We start from the raw sequence: 16,055 nt of genomic DNA, 5'->3' as shown, positions 1-16,055 counted from the left end.
AAGATAAGCCTATAGTGAAAAAAATTACTTAGATTTTGGTTTGTTCCCTCCTAAACCAATCACTTCAGAAGACAATAAAGGTCCCGTTCTGCACGATTCCATTTTTCAAACTTTAGTTAGTGTGTAATGTTGCTGTTAGAGCATAAATAATACCTGCAAAATTGTAAAGCTCAAAGTTCAATGCCTAGCGAGATATTATATTTAACAGAAGTCCTCTTTCAAACTACATCCCTCTACTTCCTTTTTTTAATGATATAACTAGAAAAGTTTTTTGAATAATCTCCGCCCACAGGAATAAAAAAAAGGGGCGTGGTCTTGTTGCGCTCCCACGGAGATGGAGGTTCAGCAGGCATGCATTTATGGTAAGAGGCATGACCTTTTCGGGCAAGTGCGATAAGCTGCTGTCCAATCACAACACAGGAACCGCTTGCACAATCAGAACTCGTTACGTATTCTGAACTTCATAGAGCAAGGAAGTCATCGGGCCTTTTTTTGGACAGTGAAAACAGCGGTATACAGATACGCAAATTGTGTGAAAAATACTGGGGTTTTTTACACGCGAAACATGAACACATATTACAGTATATTGCACACTGTAAACACAATCGAAGCTTAAAAAAAAAAACATGAAGAATGGGACCTTTAATTAAATAACTGGAGTATGAATTACATTATTGCAGTGTTGTGTGATTTTCAGAAGCACCAGTGTTTTGGTCAACATTAATTGCGTTGTGTGTTGTATGGCTATGTTTTTAAAAATCTGTTTCATTTTGACTCGATTTCCTTTAAGACATGTCAGTTCCCTCTAACTAGTTACGTGAAAAGGTTGAAGAGCCTGAAAAACAATCTCCCCAGTGTATTTCAGGAATGTTCACAGAGATGTCGACATCTCCCTCAACAGGCTCTTGACCTCCATGTTCATCATGCACTGGAGAAGCTCATGTGGCTTACTGGTTTCATAAACATATGTGCTGAGAATTACACAAAGTTGCAAACTCATACAGAAAATTCAAATATTATTATTAGATTCATATAAGTTACTTAAGGTTGGTTTGACGTCCCATCCAAAAAGCAACTATCACTTGCCTTTTTATTCCAGACAATAATCCCAAGTTGCTCTTTGCATGAATGTTTTATATGCAGGAGTCACTTTTGCATATGTCAATGAATGCATAAAAATGGCAAGGTTACTTCTTTAAGGTTAACTTCTACTTTATGATTTTTTCACCTCATATCTCTAAGCATATAGTAAGCAGACCAAATTCCACATTTTTAATCCACAAGTCTATATTTTTAAATCATGATGAGACAGACTGGTCATATTATACACTCGACACAGTACACTCAAAAACAGACACAGTACATTTTAACAATTTGGATTGCAACATACACACTTTTAAGAACACACAAACACAGAGATAATTTTAAGAATGATCAGAATTTCATTTTTTTTTAACACTTTTCCGGCAGCTTTGAGTTTGTTTTCTTTGCTCTGAGGTCACGTGGATGGAAGGAAATAGAGTGTAAACTCTATGTGACTGTATTTTTTTTAATCTGTGGCTAACAAAAATCTGTCACATCATCAAACCTTCAGACTGAGGCTCTAGAATGTTGTCAGGCTTGTTTCTAATGAATCACTTTTGGGAAATGCTTATACCCTAAAGCTAAAAGACAAGTAAACAGTTTACCTCTACATATTATTAATCCTATTAGTTCGCTCACACACAATCTATATAATCAGAGAAGTATAAGAATATCTTGATTTAATTAAATAGTTTTTAGTTTATTTTTTTTATTTTCATCTTTTTGGCTGGAACTGTTCATAACATTGCCTTTATGATGTTTAACATTCATAATGACACTAAGGTTGTCCTGATGTTGATTGTAGTTTACAATGATGTTGTCTTTGTGTTGATGATGTTTTTGAGCTGAGCGCAACGGCGTCACCTCAAATCCATTCACTCCAAAAAGATTGTTCACCTGGAATAGAAAAGATTCAGTATTGAATCAAATGTTTGTTATGTCTCCAAATGCACTGCGAAAAAAAAAATACATAAATGTTGTCTTGTTAAAAAGTACAAATATTTTAAAGGTGTCATTGGATGCAAAATTCACTTTTATATGGTGTTTCAATACAAATGTGTCTTTGCAGTGTGTGGACACGACCACCATTCAATGAAAAAAAAAATCCATTTACTTTTTTTTATCCTCAAAAAGCCTAAACACTCTCAATTATTATCATTTAAAGAGACATGCACCAAAAGGAGTTGCTGTGCACAGAGCTATACGCAGTGGAGAAACTCCTTTTCCTCCATTTACTGAAGCCTAATGTAAAAGGCCTTTGCTGCTGCACAGCCAGCACCCTGAGCGTTTGACATGCTCATAGGCTGTGCTGCAGCAACTGCACATCCTATGACGTGGGCGACTCTGACATGCGACCAGTGAACTGGCCCAATGTCAGAACTCACAGAGGGGGCGTGACCTAGTCTATATAGATCCCCGAATTCGCCATTATAGCACATTTTTACTCCTTCAGCGACAACTGCATGTCTCTGATTGTTTTACTTAACCTTTGCCGTTTGAACAAGCCCTTGAGCCTGAGCGAGAATAATCTCAGCGGACTACGCCTTTTCAGTCGTTTTCTCCTGGCGGCGCTATATCCTTTTTTATTGTAATATTCTGTGTTTGTCTGTGGTGACCGCACGCCGGCCACATCCCCGCATGCCTTACTCTCTCGTGCAGTTCTTCGGTCCTGTTCGAAGGACATCAGTGCCTTGTCACGTGGCGGGCCTCATCTCCTTCGACGGGCCCAGCGAGCCTGACGACAATTACATCATGCACTCGCGGATAGATGTTTGCACAGCTAGCTCTCTTTACGACACAAGAGAGCTACCCCGCACTAAAAATACACCATGCGCTTGCGGCTAGCTCTCCTTTGGGATGGCAAACCGTCTTGCATGCGCCCACGTTTTCTTCCCTCATCGAGCCTCGGCAGGTAGATGTTCGCGCGGCTAGTTCTCTTTACGACAAAAGAGAACTATCCTGTTTTGGACAGAAGCGTTTTCTACTGAAATGTTCGTTCATGCGCTTGCCTGCTTCCTTACTTCATTGAGCAGTGACGGAAGGAGCAAGCGGTCATACTGTATGTGCATGCGGCTATGTCTCTTAATGACGCTTCATCATGCCCGCACATTATAACTGCAATCAGTGCGCCCGCTATGAAGCATGCGCCGCCACAGATAGTCACTGCTCTAAATCTCATGACACTTCTCACAGCTCCCTGTCTAAATCAGGCGGCAGTAGATTTTATTGCACGCGTGCCTCTACAAACAAACACTGTTGTCATGGCGACCCACGGAAAGCAAAAAAAAAGAGTATGTTTCACAATTACAACACACGTGTTCTCGGTCCCCCTTCACTAGGCGGCCCCCTCCCAGGTGTTACATTGACTTTCCCCCAGGAAAAAGCCTGTGCAGTCAGTCAAACACAGTCCAATTGTGTATGTGCACAAATCACAATTTAATGGTATTAGGTCCCCCTGTGTTAGGCGGCCTATCCCAGACAAAAGTTGTAACACTGATTTCCCCCCAGGGCAAAAGCCTGTATAGTCAGTCAAACTCTCAGTATGTGCACAAATCACATTATAATGGTATCAGGTCCCCCTGTGTTAGGCGCCCCCCTTCCCACCATTCCCTTCCCCCCATTCACAATGTGATCTTAGCCACATTGGCCAAGCCTGGCAAGCCACCCCCGGTGTGTCGAGTTGGGTCATAAACACAGCTACTCCCTCCAATTCGCTCGCAGACCCCCAAAATTCCAGGTGGTTATCGAGACGTCAGTGAGAAGCAGCGTGGGTCACATGCTTCGCACCGAAGTTCAGTATTTATTAGCAAGGAGCGATAGATTTAGTCCCTCCCGCGCTAATGTATTTGGGGTTTTACAGCCACTATTTTCTAATTCCAAAGAAAGACGGTGGACTCAGACCCATACTAGATCTGAGACATTTGAACAAGGCTCTCATGAGACTGCCTTTCAAAATGTTAACACTTTCTCAATTTTTGTTAAACAAATTCTCATGCAACTTCACCTGGGTGATTGGTTAGTTACAATGGATCAGAAAGATGCATTTTCATATTCAGATCGACCCTCATCACAGGCCTCAGATTTGCCTTCGAGGGGAGGCCATATCAATATGGCCTTTTATTCTTGGCCATTTAAAATGCTTGGGTCTCACAATCAATGTTACCAAGAGAGAACTGACCCCCAGCCAGACTGTAGTCTTTCTGGACACAGTTTTAGACTCGGCGACGATGAAAGCGTGGCTCACTCAAGAGCGTGCGCGCTCTCTGTACAGGCTCTGGTAGCCACATTCAGGGCACGCGAGGACACCCCTCTGAAGAAATTTCAGAAACTGCTTGGGCTAATGGCAGCTGCATTTTCAGTACTCTGCTTGGGATTACTGCGCATGCGCCCCCTGAAACGGCTTGTGCCAACCCATGCATGGCAGTCAAGCAGCCTTGCGCATTATGGTGAATCACGAGTGTTTAAGGACGCTGATTCCTTGGCGGGCTCAGGACTGGTACCACAATGGGGTGAGCATGGGGGTAGTTTCCAGAAGGAAAGTGGTTTTTACAGAAGCGTCCAACCTGGGTCAGTCTAATATGGGGATGTTCGGCAAGGCCAACGTTGACCTTTTTGCCTCGAGAGCCAATACCCACTGGAGGATACTCTTCTTGAAGAACAGGGCTCATTCCTGGCCCAGCCGGCCCCTTTATGCTTTTCCTCGTCTCAATGATGCCACAGGTCATCAAACGGGTCAGGGAGAACGGATGTCCAGTCCTTCTGGTGGCTCCGCTCTGGAAATCCAGACCGTGGTTTCTGGAGCTGGTTCAGATGTCAGACACGATCCCCTGGCCTGTTCCATTGAGGAAGGATCTCCTCACAGGCCAACGGAACGATGTGGTATCCCTGACCAGATTAATGGGCCCTCCATGTTTGGCCCCTAAATGGGTACCCGGGGACCTTCCTGACAGGGTCTTAAGCACTATCTCTGAAGCAAGGGTCCCGACTACCTGGTGCCTTTATGGGCGGGCTACACCCCATAAACGCTCAAAGTTTACGTGGCAGCCATCGCAGTGCATTTTGTGGTTGGCCAATCACTGGGTAAAAATGACCTGGTGGTAAGGTTTCTGAAAGGCACCAGGAGGATTAACCCAGGCCCCATTTGGTGCCGCCTTGGGACCTCTCCACGGTTCTTAGGGCCCTGAAGGGTCCACCTTTTGAGCTGCTCCAGTCGGTTGATCTAAAACCACTCTCGCTAAAGACTACCCTCCTGTTGGCATTGGCATCCATCAAGCGAGTGGGAGATCTGCAGGCTCTCTCTGCGAGTCCCCCCCCCCCCCCTGCAGGCGGTGGTACTTTCGGTATGATTAAGACCCGATGATGTCTGGTCTTATATACAAAATTTACTGTGCATAATCACACACAGTTATATTTAAAACCCGTTTCAGATGGTTATGAAATTATACTAATAATCCCGACGGTGTCTGGTTTTGTTACTATATTATGTTAGTTGTTACTGACTCATATATATATATATTATTCAGGCCCAATGATGTATAGCTACGCAATACGAAGTGACCGTTCTAAAGGGAACTACTTACTATAGTAACCTCAGTTCCCTGAGAGAGGGAACGAGTATTGAGGCCGCACTATAGTAACTGGTGAAGTTGTCGCTTCAGTCGTATGAAACCTGCTATATTGGCTAATTCGGGGGTCTATATAGACTAGGTCACACCCCCTCTGTGGGCTCTGATGTTGGGCTAGTTCATTGGTCGCACCCCAGAGTCGCCCGCGCCATTGGATGTGCAGTTGCTGCAGCACAGCCTATAAGCGTGTCAGAAGCTCAGTGTGCTGGCTGTGCAGCTGCAAATGCGTTTTACATTAGGCTTCAGTAAATCGAGGAAAAGGAGTTTCCCACTGGCTACGCAATATTCGTTCCCTAACTCAGGGAACTGAGGTTACGATAGTTACCTAGGAGTTTTTTGAGGAGGTAAAAGGGTGTTGTTTTTACACAACCATTGAGGAATTTTAACTAAAGTATGTTACAAAGTTTACATGAAGACCCTACAAGAGTCATATCAACTTGTGGAAATTGTGCATCCGAATGACCCCTTTAACAATCTTAGAATTGTACCCATCTTTAAACTTTAAATTTTACTTAGATTCCCTCAAAGAAATATGTTTTCAGAAATTAAATCATTTCTTTTTCTTCATCAGATCAAATGGCCAGTTAGATAACAGTTTTTTGTTTTGTTTTGTTTTTTGTTTTGTTTGTTTTTTTTTACCAAAAAATTTAAAACTTCAGATGGTTTAAAACTTCTAATGGTTTAGTAGTCAAACTTTGGAAAATGGGTTTATTGGAAAATTATTGAAAGTGTTGCTGCCATTGTCCCCATGTAAACTACAAAAGTGGAATTTGTGAAACCAGTGACAGCATGCGCATTAGTCTACTGGCCTGGCATGTATAATACAGCATTTTTAATCATTTTCCAGAATCCATGTGAACAGGGATCATTTTAACAACGTGGTCATCTGTACGCAAAAGAAAAACTCTTCCGTTTTTAGAACGTCTTTGTTACGTTAAAGTACCCTTAAATGATAAATGAAATGCAATAATGTTTATCTACTTAGTTAAAGATATGTTGTTTAAAATTGATTTGATTTAAGATATTTCCACTGGCAGAAAGTAAATGTATTAAATGGCATATGTAGCAAGAGTCAGTAGATTATTTTAATTCAAATGTAAGATTGTCTGACATATTTTGCCTGCTTTTTAATAAACATTGATTAAACTTCCACAATGGAGAAAAATATACATATATATATATTTTTTTTAAATCCATATTTAGAAAGAAATGCATAGAGTGATTATAATTGTTACTCACCTGTCTGAAATAATTTACTCAAAAACCACAGGCTCAAAAATCGAAGCCTCCCATGTCGAAGCCTCCCATGTCGAAGCCTCCCATATCGCAGCCTCCCATGTCGAAGCCTCCCATATCGCAGCCTCCCATGTCGAAGCCTCCCATATCGCAGCCTCCCATATCGAAGCCTCCCATATCGAAGCCTCCTATATCGCAGCCTCCCATATCGCAGACTCCCATATCGAAGCCTCCCATATCGCAGCCTCCCATATTGAAGCCTCCCATTTCATAGCCTCCCATTTCGTAGCCTCCCATATAGAAGCCTCCAGACAAATCCAAGACTCCCATATCACAGCCTCCCATGTAGAAGCCTCCCAGATCATTACAGCCTCCAGTTACATCACAGCCTCCCATGTAGAAGCCTCCCAGATCATTACAGCCTCCAGTAAGATCACAGCCTCCCACGTAGAAGCCTCCCAGATCATTACAGCCTCCAGTTACATCACAGCCTCCCATGTAAAAGCCTCCCAGATCATTACAGACTCCAGTTACATCACAGCCTTCAATATTACTACAGTCTCCACAGCCTTCCAGACCATTTACGTCAGGTAAAGGCAAGTCTTCAAGACCACCATCACCGTTTCCAGAATCATCCCAGTTGTTTTCAAATTCATCATCATTGACGCGTTTACGGCGTTTATGACCACGGCTTCTGCTTTTAGAATTTCCATTCCTGCCATTCTTAGATCCTGCTTTGCTGTTCTTAGAACCCATTGCTAGTTTAGCAGGTTTAAGTGATCAGTTTGAATCAGCAGGCTCCTAAACTTGGTGTCGTTCGGAGTGTGGTTTGAATATATGGTCTTTCAGCTCATTGAATATGTGAAGCAGGCGTTTACAGCCAATCGGCTGATCTCACATGACTAAAATTTACACAAGAGTCTGCCAAACTGGTTTACTTTCAACAAGGAATTTGATGTATGTTGACATGTCATCATTGTTTGTCTCCTTTTTTCTCACAAGAGCTTCTGTAGAAACGCTGTGTCCACCAAAGTGATATTTCCAGCGTGTTTTTACATTTGTTTTCAATGAGAATGACGCTTAAAAATGCAAGCAATGCGACGAAGCACTGTGGGTCTGTTTCATGCTTACTGCTTGGCTTTTTTTATGTTCAGCTTTGGATAAAACACAATCACTTTTTACCAAGCAGTCCAATCACAGTGGAGGAGGGGTGGGACAAATATCACAAAGACCATCCGCCAATTCCTACTTGTACAGTGGCAACAGGCGACAATAACAAGCACAACAACGTAACAAAATATTTCCAAACAAGAGCAAATACTTTAATGTGTATCAATATTTTCAGAAATATATTCAGAAAAAAAAACCCTGAAAAAATCAGATAACAGATGAGCATGTGTGCTTATAAAACTTGACCGATCGTTTCGCTAGATACAACCCTTATCCATCGTCTGATGTCGTTTAAAGGTGCCATGTGTAAAAATTGAGGTTAAAATATCCAAAAATGAGATACACGCATCAAAAGAATGAGAAGAAATAAGGTTGATGATGTTATTAAAAAAATGAGAAGTTATAGTGCTGCAGAGATATTAACCTGAATTAGCATGCTAAATTACTAGCCCCGGCCCGGCAGGTGTCATAATACCAGTTTCGGCCAAGGGAGGCGGTATGCAGGCGAGCAACATAACCACCAGCCAAACTGCAATACACGAGTAACTCGCACGGCTTGTGGGTGTACTTGAACCTGATGTCAGTCGTATGGGGCAGTCACAAGTGGTCTCCTGGAGTTGTAGTGATTAGTGAAAACACATTGTGCCCCAAGATCTTATGTTGTGGACTGTGGAAGTGGAGAGTTCCGCCACAACATTCAGCATCTTCGCAAGAGCAAGTGGTAACGCCTTTGCAAGGGGCATAGACGCCTTGTGGAAGGGATGTGCTAGTAACCTCTCCTTCCTAGTTGCTAGAGTTGATGTTCATTGTTGTAATTAATTGTGTCATTGATTATTTTGAATACAAAGGTGTGCTAATGATCTTCATGATATGGATGTGCTCGTTTTATGCAAAACTCCATAGCTTAAAAAAAAAAAGCAATGTTTAATATTGGTAATATGTGTATATGTGCACAGAGTGATTTTGTTAGCTTGGTTATTGCTTTATGCTTAGGAGGGGAGATGTAATGTATTGTCAATATGGCTCGGCAGAAGTGACGGGAAGCATCTCTGGCTCGGCGGAAGTGACGGGAAGCGTCTCCGGGTCGGCAGAAGTGACGGGAAGCGTCTCTGGCTCGGCAGAAGTGACGGGAAGCGTCTCTGGCTCGGCAGAAGTGACGTGAAGCGTCTCTGATTCGGCTGGACTGACGTGATGTGCAGGCGCGGCATGAAGCTCAGGCATGTCGTGGTGAAGCTCTGGCTGGACGTGGCTGACGTGAAGCTCTGGCTGGACGTGGAGATTAGGTGATGACCTGGCGTACCACGGAAGGAAGCTCTCCAGACATCGGGCGAGCTCTGGGTGATAAGGTTGAGGTTGACTCCCTCGGGTCAACCTCCTCAGCCCCTAGCCGGTAACACAGCTTAATTGCTTCATCACCGAGAGAGCAGGAGGCAGCAAGAGGAGCAAACCCCCAGGTAAACTGGCTATCCAGGGCTAAGGCTGCGATCTGACCGGCGAACTCCTGACACATGCTGGCAAGATCAGGTGAGATCTGTGCTGCTGGATCTGAAGTGGCAAAGTATTCTGTTACGAAGTGGAAGACTCTGTGGAATCTATTTGCAGCTTTATTGAAACAACGTCAAGTAGGCAGGAGTCAGATAACTGCTAAACAGGGTATTCAGAGAGCGAGCACAGAGAATGGTCAGGTAACAGGCAGAAGATCAGGGCAGGCAGCAAGAAACAATAATCCAAGGCAATCCGAGTCAAGACAGGCAGCAAACAGGCAGAAGTCAGGAAACAAACCAGGGTCAGTAAACAGACCGGCAAGATAGGGTAAATGCTCAGTGATTACAGGCAGTGGCAATGTAATACTTCACACTGAACTTCTGTTTGTGTGTGGCTTATGGAGAGTCTGAATTAGGTGCAGGTGTGTGTGCAATCAGTCCCAGGAGTGAAGCATTATGGGGATTAGAGTTTTGTGAAGTGATCAGTTCTGATGTGGCGTGCCCTCGGGTGATTCTCAGGGGCACTCCAGCTGGTGATCGTTACAGCTTCGGCCTCCGTACTTGCTGTTATACGCCTTATTCACGGCAGCGCCATCTTTGATTTTTAATGAGAATGAAAGCGAGGCTGTGAGGGATAGACTTGCATCTCTTCAATGGGCTGTACTGTTATTTAATGTGTTTTCGTATTGTTCTGCTCATGAAACACTGGAAAAATATCTTTCAAAGAAATGTCAGTTGACAAAAAACTCCCGACAATGTAAACTGTGGGAAATTGTAAGTAATCTAGCCGCTTTATTCAGCTTTTTACAGCGGATGCCATTGGAAACACGGTAAGTCTATCCCTCACAGCCTCACTTTCATACCTGTCATGGCGCTGCTCTGAATAAGGTCTATAACTCCTCCTACTTCATATGTGCACGAGTATTCAGTTTAATAAAAGGACAGTGAGCATGGCTTGGTACTAAAGCTCTGTCATTATTTTTAAAAAAATGGCATTTTCAATGTTTCACTGCTCCGCTGGACAACTAACCTCTGGTCAATGAACACTTGCTGCGCTCTTTGCAAAGCTGACAGTGGAAGGCCCGGGAAAGATGTCAAGATGTATAGTGAAAAAAATTACTTACAGATATTGGTTTGTTCCCTCCTAAACCAATTGCGGCACTTCAGAAGGCATTAATTAAATAAGTGGAGTATAAATTACATTATTGCAGTGTTGTGTGATTTTCATAAGCGCCAATGTTTTGGTCACCATTCATTGCGTTGTATGGACTATGTTTTTATTTTGAAAACATTTTGGGGCGGTTTCGCGGACAGAGATTAAGCCTAGTCCTAGAATAAAATGGCCATTTAAACCAAAAATCTGCTTTCTATGTCATGGCTTTAAATAGTCCTAGATTTAGTTTAGTCCAGAGTTTAATAAGCCGATTTCCTGGAGGAAGACTACAGTTACTCCATACAGTACATCAATATATCATTTAAACATTTAATTATGTTTTATTTGTATCTGGTTTCTTGTTAAAATGTGATTAGTTCATGTTAAACTAACTTGAAATGCTCACTCTACTTTGACTTCACTTGATGTTTTAATTTTGAAATATGTTTCAATCTATTAACCCAGTCATACATGACGTTCACTTCCCATCATGCTTTGCACAGGGCTGAAATGTACATTTTGAAATAAAGTGATATTTTATGCAATTATTTTAGTAAGATGAGAAAACGGAGAGAACGTTTAATGTTCTATTATTATGTTGTTGTTTAAACGTTTATGTTATGTTAGTATTTTTCGGGGTCACCGTTTTGGTGAAGTGTTGAGCCTGTGCTTGGAGCAAAAAAAAAATCCAAGCTGTATAATTAATAAAGCAACCACTATGGTACAGTTGAAAGTATTGCTTCTAGACTTTCAACACAAAACACCACTTGTGTAAATTAATGTTTTAGTAAGTTTATGTAAATCACAGGAATAAACAAGAAGCATTAACGATAGTTGTTTGAATAATTCATTTTAAATGAAAACCATTCATTGTTACCATTGATTTTAGTTGTACATCGTTGATTTTATGTGTATGTTTCGTTATATATATATATATATATATATATATATATATATATATACACACAAACAGATTTCCCGACATTTCGTCTCTTTTATTCCATAACTTGTGTGTGCAGATTATTTATCTTGCATAAAAAATAATTACTCTTGTTAGTAAATGTTTTTTGATTGCAGTCTTTTTCTGATGCCATTGTTTTCTTTGGATTTTCTTCTCAGTTCCATGCAATTTTAAGCTTTTCTTGGTTCATTCCATGTTTTATAGGCAACCTCTGTCATGCTAATTCAGATTAGCACAGTTGGTTTTAATTTAATCTGATTTATTTTAGTTCAGGACTCCATAGTCCAAGTGTAACTAATCTGTACTTAATCTGTGTTACAAAAAGCCATTTTTTCCAGACTATTCCAGGCTTAATTTAAACCCTGTCCGGGAAACCGCCCCCAAAGGTTTAATTTTGACTCGATATCCTTTAAGACATGCCAGTTCCATCTAATCACATGATTTTGGAGCAAAAGGTGAAGAGCCTGAAAAAAAAAATCATATACTCTGATCCTATCATACACTCGTTCCCTATTTTTCCCCCTTTTTTGTCAGAACAGGCACAGTACATTTAAACAAATTGGATTGCAACAAAAACTTTTAAGATACAACACACACACACACACACACACACACACAAAGATAATTTTTAAGACAATTTTTAAGAATCTGAGCTCTGAGTTTGTTTTCTTTGGGTCTGAGGTCATGTGGATATTTACCTTCTTTATGTTATGTTGCACATCATGGACACACAGAACAAGAACAATAACTTGGACACACTCGTACACTCAAACTCATAAGATTATATTTATTAGTATGCTGTATGGGGTTGATCTTTCAGTATATGATTGGATGGCCTGCATTGTGGATAATTCTGCTTTATCTTGTATAAATATGACCCTTCTTCCTTAATAAAGTTGATGTAAAAATGTGATACTACACTGTCTCTGTGTTTTGATCATCGATCTTGTACTGATGCCACACATCACTGGGGTCCAGGCCTGTTTCCATCTGATGACTGACAGACGCTTCGAGGCTCCAGAGAGTACCCGAAAATGAATGTAACAGACAAATATTGTCTTGGATCAGAAAACTTTCGTATCCCCTTGTTTTCAGTTCCAAGAAACACATTTTAGGAATTTGAAGTTGAAAAACACTCAAAAACAATTCAGTTGCTTTGAAGTTCATTCAAAATGTTTTAACTTGGTTATTATCAGCCCTTCAGCTCCAGTGTCCTCATGCTTTATTACTGATCCCAGTTAAACCTGCCTGTGTAATTCTGCACCTTCATTATCTTGAAATGGTTTGGGTTAGAGCTTAGAGAACTTAGTAACCTACTGGTATGACCAAAACCCCGACATCCGTGCATATTATGACTATTTTATGAATTAGCATTCAGTGGTGGTTAAATCAATATATAACAAACTTTCATTTAGTGACCTGTTCTTTGTCACATTAACTTAGCAGATTATTTTATCCAAAGCCATCTTTGGAGAAATACAAGCTACAATGGCATAAGGAATGCTTGCAATACAAAAAGTTTCAAACATTGTTCAGAAAAGCTATGAAACTGGGGGGAAAGCAGTTGTTTTTTGAGTCACTTGCTCTGCCTTGCTTAAAATGAGCGGCTCGTTCAGATGAGCTTTTACACGATCTTCATTCACATTATGGAAACTGAGATAAATGACGAATAAGGATAAACAAATATGACGATTTGCATTTTTTGTTAGGTGATATGATTTACATCATCTTATGGAAATGATATGTATTATTAATATTAATACAAATAATTATTATTTTAAGGACAGATCATCTGCTGGCCAGACATGAGATTCACAGAGAGACTGATGATGGTCGTGTGCTTCAACCTGCCCCAAAAATCATCTGTATGAAAGCCTCCTCACGCCCCTCGCTGATGCTGATTTCATAAAAATCTATTTCAGACTGTTAGCTGAACACACAGGTGACGGGGCCAGACTTTTATCAACCTTTCCACTTAAAATATCCATCAAATTTACGCGCTGCTTTTCCCCGTGACTGAAGCTCTCCTCGGATTTGATCTGACAAAGGCAAAATAAACATTTCATCATTTGGTATTTTAGTCTCCGGTGAAAGCTCAGAACCTCTGCTTGGTGTTCAATTTGTTTTGACTGAACCAAACTATTTTACCACTCCAGTTTTTAACCAAATTGAAGGGAAGAAAACACACGCGTGAAGGGGCTTGTTGACGCACACAAACGCTGAGCGGGCAGGTTGAGTCTATAAAGTTCTCATGTGTTTTTTAAGAGGGCAGCGCCGCGAGAGCGCGCCATTCATCACTGAAACTAGAGAGATTGAAAGACTGTAAATCCGAACAGAGAGAAATGGCAGAAACTGCTCCCGCACCCGCTGCTGCCGCCCCGGCCAAAGCACCCAAGAAGAAGTCCGCTGCGAAACCCAAGAAAGCAGGGCCAGGCGTCGGCGAGCTCATCGTCAAAGCGGTGTCCGCATCTAAAGAGAGGAGCGGCGTGTCCCTCGCCGCGCTGAAGAAAGCGCTCGCTGCCGGCGGCTACGACGTGGAGAAGAACAACTCCCGCGTCAAGATCGCCATCAAGAGCCTGGTGACTAAAGGCACCCTGGTGCAGGTCAAAGGGACCGGCGCCTCGGGCTCATTCAAGCTCAACAAGCAGCAAGCCGAGACCAAGACGAAAGCGGTCAAGAAAGCGGCTCCTAAAGCGAAGAAGCCAGCGGCGAAGAAACCCGTCGCTGCCAAGAAGCCGAAGAGCGCAGCGGCAAAGAAGCCCGCCGCCAAGAAATCGCCCAAGAAGGCCAAGAAGCCCGCAGCCAAGGCCGCAAAGAAGGCGACGAAGAGCCCCAAGAAGGCAAAGAAGCCAGCAGTCGCTAAGAAAGCAGCCAAGAGCCCTATAAAGGCAAAGACTACTAAACCCAAAGCTGCAAAACCTAAAGCCGCCAAGCCTAAAAAGGCAGCGCCCAAAAAGAAAAAGTCCCGTGTTTGTTCCTCAACGGCTCTTTTAAGAGCCACCCAATAACTCTGAATAAGAGCAAAACTCGCTTATACCTATGATTTGTGTTCACTAACACCACGTTTTGAAGAAAAATAACAAAGGTTAAATAATTTTTTATTTTCTCGAGATTTATTGTAAATTGCCAAAAAAGCTGAAGAGGATTCAGACGGTGATCAACCTAAATATGTTGTAATAATTAGAATATATGAAGAATATACGTTTCACTACACTAAGCTTAAAGCTGAAGAATTGTGACAATACAATCAGCCCACACATATCCAACCAACATGGGCAGTTATAAACCTCCAATATTACAATAGGAACATAACATTGCAGTATCAGATGGTGATTGTGCCCAAGATATACAGCGTGAGAAAGGTGCAGAACTTTTGGCAGTAAAAGCGTACAATACCCTTTATGACAAACATGTCTACGGTGGTTTCCTCTTCTCTGTCTTAAAGGTCATTAAGTGCATATCTACGCCGAAAAGGGGGTTGGACTTTCGGGGGAAGTTCGGTGATTGGTTTAAATCTTTACAGACTCTAAACCAATGGGCGACTGGCACTCTACATTAAACTCAGTCTATGGAGACACACTTACTTCATTTTATTTCATTCGGTATTAGTAACTGACTTGAAAATGAGTGGTAGAGGCAAAACCGGCGGTAAAGCCCGAGCAAAGGCTAAGACTCGGTCCTCTAGGGCGGGACTGCAGTTCCCCGTTGGCCGTGTTCACAGGCTTCTGCGCAAAGGAAACTACGCCGAGCGCGTCGGCGCCGGAGCTCCTGTTTATCTGGCGGCGGTACTCGAGTATCTCACCGCTGAGATCCTGGAGCTGGCTGGAAACGCCGCTCGGGACAATAAGAAGACCCGCATCATCCCCCGTCACCTGCAGCTGGCGGTGCGTAATGACGAGGAGCTCAACAAACTTCTGGGCCGAGTGACCATCGCTCAAGGCGGCGTGCTGCCAAACATCCAGGCCGTGCTGTTGCCCAAGAAGACAGAGAAACCCGCCAAATCGAAGTAAACGGAACGAAGATTTCGTTACGAAAACAAAGGCTCTTTTAAGAGCCACCCATTTTATCTGTCAACGAGCGCTTTTCTCTTTTAATATTGTTACCAACATAAATGAATTATTCAAAGAAAAAAATGTCCCATTTAACGACTAGCGTGAGCGTCAACACCGACGATTAACGTTACAGATATATCTTTTTTCATGTATAAGCATACTATATGCACATTATATTTCTGTCTTATATAAGTACATTATGATCCTATAATATGTGTTTACCACCAACTAAATCTTTTTGTCTGTGAAGGTCTGATATTGAATAAATCATTCATAAAAAGTAACATATAG

The 16,055-nt window shown here is 42.0% G+C and overlaps 3 protein-coding genes across 3 annotated transcripts; 2 read left to right on the top strand and 1 right to left on the bottom strand.

Annotated features, from left to right (window-relative positions):
- Positions 1 to 1,762: 1,762 nt before the first annotated feature.
- On the bottom strand, positions 1,763 to 7,786 carry LOC120468096 (uncharacterized). The gene is made up of 2 exons (XM_039656733.2): positions 6,948 to 7,786; positions 1,763 to 1,980 (listed from the first exon to the last, which is right to left on the bottom strand). Exon 1 carries the CDS (start codon positions 7,698 to 7,700, stop codon positions 6,981 to 6,983), a length of 720 nt encoding a protein of 239 aa, XP_039512667.2. The 5' UTR covers positions 7,701 to 7,786; the 3' UTR covers positions 1,763 to 1,980; positions 6,948 to 6,980.
- A 6,145-nt stretch (positions 7,787 to 13,931) lies between these two features.
- On the top strand, positions 13,932 to 14,720 carry LOC120468098 (histone H1-like). The gene has a single exon (XM_039656736.2). It carries the CDS (start codon positions 14,055 to 14,057, stop codon positions 14,718 to 14,720), a length of 666 nt encoding a protein of 221 aa, XP_039512670.2. The 5' UTR covers positions 13,932 to 14,054.
- Positions 14,721 to 15,309: 589 nt separating this feature from the next.
- Positions 15,310 to 15,843, top strand: LOC120468101 (histone H2A-like). Its single transcript, XM_039656740.2, has one exon. It carries the CDS (start codon positions 15,336 to 15,338, stop codon positions 15,720 to 15,722), a length of 387 nt encoding a protein of 128 aa, XP_039512674.1. The 5' UTR covers positions 15,310 to 15,335; the 3' UTR covers positions 15,723 to 15,843.
- Positions 15,844 to 16,055: the final 212 nt, after the last annotated feature.

The sequence above is a fragment of the Pimephales promelas genome, chromosome 25 (assembly GCF_988280905.1).
Source record: "Pimephales promelas chromosome 25, fPimPro1.hap1.1, whole genome shotgun sequence".
Taxonomy (NCBI): Eukaryota; Metazoa; Chordata; class Actinopteri; order Cypriniformes; family Leuciscidae; genus Pimephales; species Pimephales promelas.
Note: the sequence above shows the minus strand (reverse complement) of the source record. Positions and strands in the feature narration are given on the sequence as shown.

What these genes read in the sequence shown, in the direction of transcription:
- LOC120468096 (XM_039656733.2), bottom strand. Translation starts at nt 7,700, where the DNA reads ATGGGTTCTAAGAACAGCAAAGCAGGATCTAAGAATGGCAGGAATGGA.
- LOC120468098 (XM_039656736.2), top strand. Translation starts at nt 14,055, where the DNA reads ATGGCAGAAACTGCTCCCGCACCCGCTGCTGCCGCCCCGGCCAAAGCA.
- LOC120468101 (XM_039656740.2), top strand. Translation starts at nt 15,336, where the DNA reads ATGAGTGGTAGAGGCAAAACCGGCGGTAAAGCCCGAGCAAAGGCTAAG.